The sequence below is a fragment of the Poecilia reticulata genome, unplaced genomic scaffold, assembly GCF_000633615.1.
Source record: "Poecilia reticulata strain Guanapo unplaced genomic scaffold, Guppy_female_1.0+MT scaffold_805, whole genome shotgun sequence".
Classification (NCBI taxonomy): domain Eukaryota; kingdom Metazoa; phylum Chordata; class Actinopteri; order Cyprinodontiformes; family Poeciliidae; genus Poecilia; species Poecilia reticulata.
The window spans coordinates 1-5,147 of NW_007615550.1; the positions used below are offsets into that span (position 1 = coordinate 1).

Sequence of the window (5,147 nt, forward strand, 5' to 3'; positions counted from 1 at the left end):
AAAAATCATTTATTTCAGTCAATTCAAAAGCAAGGGAAGTCAAAATTACGACTTTGTGTGTCATAATTAGAAAAAATAAAGGTTTCATGTGATGGACATTTCCTTGCATCGTGGAGTTTTCCTGCCAAAAGTCCAAAGCTTCAAAGCTTTTTTTTCCACTCTTGTTATTTTTGTAACTTTTGTCCTGTGACACGGCGCTCTGGCATGCTTGAAAAATCATTTCCAAATTATGTTTCAATTGATGGCAGAAGTTTTTTCATGGAAGATTCATTGATCCAGCTCTCAAATCATGTCATTGGACAGAACTGTGACGAAGCTCCATCTGCTTTTCCCTCCTTGGTATTTTCAAATGAAAGCATTTATATTTCAAACATAAACTCGTTGTACACTTATGTCCATTGTTTATGATAAAGTACAATAAAGATGTGCGATACTGGACATAATTCTGTGTCAATCCAATACCAAGTACATGCAGCCTATCGCCGATACAAATGCTGTTTCCGATACTTTTCATTTAAGTTTGATCATCAAACTCCTGACCTTCAAGTGTTTTTGTGTTCTTTCCTTTGAATTATTTTTGTTCAAACCTGGGACAGAATTTGGACAAAGTGTAAAAATGTCTACACAGTTGACATTTTTGATGTTTTTCCTAAATAGACAAAGTGGGGGAAAAAATAGCATTTGAGAGCAAATCAAAAGAAAATTCTTCCTGAGGTCGAGTTGTGAAACTACAAAACAAAAATTTTCAAGAGGAAATTGCAGACACTGATACTAATCTGGTGTGATATTATCAACATTTTTGGATTGATCCGGCCACCATTAACATACAATAGTTTTTTTTGCCTAGTAAGAAGTGGAATTTCCTTGGAAATCACAATGTTTATTAACTGTACAGTAGGTCATAATTCAGATGTAACTTCGTAAAACATAAATCTCAGTTCCCGTGACGTCACCAACAACAGTTTGTGAGGTTCTAATTTGTGTTGGTAAATGCCTCCCTTTCTAATATGGCGGCGGCGTTGACGTAGTCACACATCCCGGTTGAGTGAAATACGCATGCCTGAACTGAACAAACGTTTTTGTGTGTGTGTGTGTGTGTGTGTGAAAGAGGCTAATTTAAATTCTACAAGTGTTTAATGATTAAGCTTTTATTGGGTTTTTACCTGTTTTATGAGCTGAACGATTTATCTGCAAGAACGGGATTAACCAGTCTGTCTGGAAACTGCAAGGTATCGGATTAACGGTGTTTTGCAGATTTATAGTCACACTCGGTTGTGATTTCAGCCGGCATGTTCAGCGTGCTTCCCAGAGCAGCTGGCTCTGCCCTGAGGCAGTTTCAGCTGCCGTTTGCCCGCTCAGAGCCCTGCATGTCGCTGCAGCTCCGCTTTGCAGCTTCTGCGACCCTCCGCTTGCTTGAAGACTGCCTCGGTGAGTTTAACGACAGCCGTTCCTGTACTGCACATCTACTTCCATAATGATCTCATGCGCTCTGCATGTGAAATCACCAGAGGTCAGCTACGAGGGGACCCCGATGCGTTTCAACTACGTGTGGCTGCGGGACCACTGCCGCTCAGCGTCCTCTTACAACTCCGCAACCCACCAGAGGAGCCTGGAYACCGGGAGCTTGGAGCTCACCCTGCGCCCTGAGAGCTCCGCGGTGGAAGACGGTCAGCTCGTCCTCACATGTGAGTGTGAACGCTGMGTGAGATTAAACCCGTTTATTAAGACGGGTTTTCCCAATTGAATTTGCTCGCATGCCTATCTAGTACAGCTGTACCCAGCAATAATCAGTTTTTAACTCTGTAATACTTCACAGTATAGCAGGACAAATATTTTTTTCCACTATAATTTAAAGCATATGTGCTGTTTTATAAAATAGGGAGCATGCATTTTGGAGTATAAAATTACACCAACTCTTTATTTCAGCAGGATAAACTGGGGTTAAGATTGGATCCTATGGGAAGATATGCTAGTACTTTTACAGTATACAGTATATGATGATCTTTACCCTTTGTCTCTATAAAGTGACAGACGATATAGATTTGCTTCGTTGTCAGGTGACGCCAAGAATCCTTTAGCTTTTTCCATTTTTTAAAATAAAACAATTGGTTTTCAGTTGTTGATCTTTTTTCTCTCCCAACAATAACTTGGATGCAAAACAGACCCAAAAAATGTTGCGAAAGATGTGAACTAAGACAAATTAGCTGTATGGAATTTAGAAAAAAACACGCTTTCCTCATTCTATAATAAAATGTTTCATTGGTAAGAGGTTAGCAGGTCAAGAATGAATATGTTTAGATGGGCTAAAAATGTATTTTGCATCTCTAGACTATCTGACACCTTATCGAGACGAACGAGAAATAGTCTGGTCACCATAGCTGGCATCTCATCTCAGAAAGACCTTTTTCTTCTTCAGCCAGTGAAACCTCCTGTAATAAACAACTAATGATGACTTCTATCTAATTAAACCCCGATGTGTGAATAGCATGTTTCTTTTAATATCTAAATTAATAAAATGCAAAGTGATAATATTGTCATTATTAACATGTAATTGTAAACAATTACATGTTACAGGTCATTACTCATTAACACCTCACGTTAGTTAATGTGTGGCGTTTGAATATTCTCCCCTTTGCTTCCTCCCACATTTAATTGGTGTCTGAAATAAATTGCCCCTTGGTTCCTTTGACTTGTGTGTCTCTGTGGTTGATTTCTAGGCCTTTTCTGAGGTAGATAAAACTGGCTTCACATGTAAGTACAGTAAGTATCGGCCGGTCACCGATCTCCTAAAATGAAGGAAATGGGCATCGTTAAATCCTGGCCGACATGATTTTTATTTCCAGACCTTTACTTTTTTCAAAACACATGTTTAGAGAAATACCATTCCCTGGAATCATCTTGGGACCAAATGATGGGACTGGGCCTGCCATAGTGTTAGCATGCATCACAACTTACAGTGACAAATGAGGAGGTGGTAGCCTCGCGACAGACGGTGTTGATGTACAGAATAATGTGGCGCTTGATGTTAGCTCAGCATGTTCAAGCTCAGCTGCGTGTGTTGATTCACGAGCGCCATGCTTCTGACACCTTCATTTCAGTAAGAGCTCAATCTCCTAAACCCATGTAGAAGATTGAAAAGGGACAGTCACACACAAAAGAAAGTCCTTCAAATACAAACCAAATAAGAAACAAACTTCAATTTAGTTCGGAATCGATTGCAATGTCCACTCTGCTTACAGGGCCTGGTGGCCACGTGTCAGAGTTCAGCCTCGGTTGGTTGGCCGAGAACAGCTATGAAGGAAGGAAGACGGTCATGGAGCAGCCGCGCATCCTGTGGAACGCTAACGTCTACCAAAACGCTCGCATATCAGCAGCCAAATGGGACAAGTTCATGAGCTGCGACAGCGAGCTGAAGAAGTTCCTTCAGAACTACCTCCTGTATGGAATTGCCTTTGTGGACGACGTTCCGGCGACTGTGGAAGCCACTGAGGAAGTCACCAGGAGAGTCAGTCTGATCAGGTAGCACTTTTTGTTTTTTTGTTTCGGATTGTTTTGTTTCTAGTGCAGCTATATTCGTCATAGATTGCGTTACCACGTGAGCAACATTAACTGACTACTTGTTTCTTTTTTTCTTATTTTTTGTGATTCTTCAAAGAGAGACTACTTACGGGAGAATGTGGAGTTTTACATCCGATTTTTCCAGAGGCGACACTGCCTACAGTCAGCTGGCCCTCGACCGTCACACTGACACGTCTTACTTTCAGGAGCCATGTGGGTAGGTAAAGTAGAATGTGCCATACCTTTTCTAGCTTTTCCAGAGTCTGGGGACTTTGTACGCAAGACTCTGACTCATATGAGGTAGAAGCCTAGTGGGCCTTTATGTAGAATAAGCTGCTGTTTTATCTCTGAGAAGTGTCGTTTTGGCTGCTGTTGCAGAATCCAGGTGTTTCATTGCCTCCGACATGAGGGTAGTGGAGGGGAGACGCTGCTGGTGGATGGCTTCTACGCTGCGGAGAAGCTCCGCCAGCACTCCCCCGAGAACTTCGAGCTGCTGTGCCGCGTCCCCATCAGGCACGAGTACATTGAAAACACAGAAAATCACCAAAACCACATGACGGGCATTGGCCCCGTGCTCAACGTCTACCCTTGGAACAGTGAACTCTACATGATCCGGTACGCTGACGTTGAAATCCGATGGATTTTGGGCCGTAGATGTTGATGAGTAATGCTAACTGCTTGGTGTCCTAACGACTCCAGATATAACAACTACGACCGGTCGGTGATGAACACGATGCCCCACGACATCATCCGACGATGGTACGTAGCACATCGACAGCTCACCACAGAGCTACGGCGGCCAGAGAACGAGCTGTGGGTGAAACTCACTCCAGGCAAAGTAAGAAAGCTGAAGATTTAATCAGGAATGCAAAAGCTGCACAATTGAAGTTCAAAGCTTAAATGTAACGGAAATATCCTCTTTCTCTTGTCCGCTAAGGTGATTTTTATTGACAACTGGAGGGTGTTGCATGGGAGGGAATCTTTCACCGGCTTGAGGCAGCTTTGTGGATGTTATCTGACCCGAGACGACGTCCTCAGTGCTGCACGCTGCTTTGGACTGCAAGCCTAAACATACAGATTCTGTCATTTCAGTGCCTTAATCGTCTGACGTTGGACTCGGAGTCCCTTCAGTCCAGGAAGATGTTCTGCTTTGCTCAGAACATCTTCCTATATTCCGATAAACAAGCAATATTACATATATTTTGTAATATTGCTTGTTTTTAAAGATTTTTTGTTTAGAATTGAGCAGTGCCGTGTGAGAAGCTCAAGGTTTGGGATATTGTCTTAGAACCTAATCCTTAAGATTCTCCGTACCTGACCTGTGCTGTTCTAACTAACCTCTGGGGCCTTCACAAAACTTACAGATTCACACTGAGATTAGATAAAAAAACACACAGATGGACTTTAGGTGACCTCTGAAGGCAACTGACTGTGCTGAATTCTGTGTATCAGAGTAAATATGAACATTCTTCATATTTGTCCTATTTCYGAAAGAACTTTATTAAATAAATAAAAAAAAGAACAAATAAAATGTGTTGGAGTAACATCATAAAATGTGGAGAAGTTGAAAGGACATAAATATTTTGTTC

General features: G+C 41.8%; 1 protein-coding gene across 1 annotated transcript; it reads left to right on the forward strand.

Moving 5' to 3' along the window:
* The first annotated feature begins 642 nt into the window (after positions 1-642).
* LOC103461227 (trimethyllysine dioxygenase, mitochondrial-like) lies at positions 643-4,941 on the forward strand. Its single transcript, XM_008403547.2, has 7 exons — positions 643-1,428; positions 1,509-1,685; positions 3,240-3,519; positions 3,656-3,775; positions 3,937-4,173; positions 4,258-4,396; positions 4,496-4,941. The coding sequence occupies exons 1-7, from the start codon at positions 1,290-1,292 to the stop codon at positions 4,625-4,627; spliced, it is 1,224 nt and encodes a 407-aa protein (XP_008401769.1). The 5' UTR covers positions 643-1,289; the 3' UTR covers positions 4,628-4,941.
* Positions 4,942-5,147: the final 206 nt, after the last annotated feature.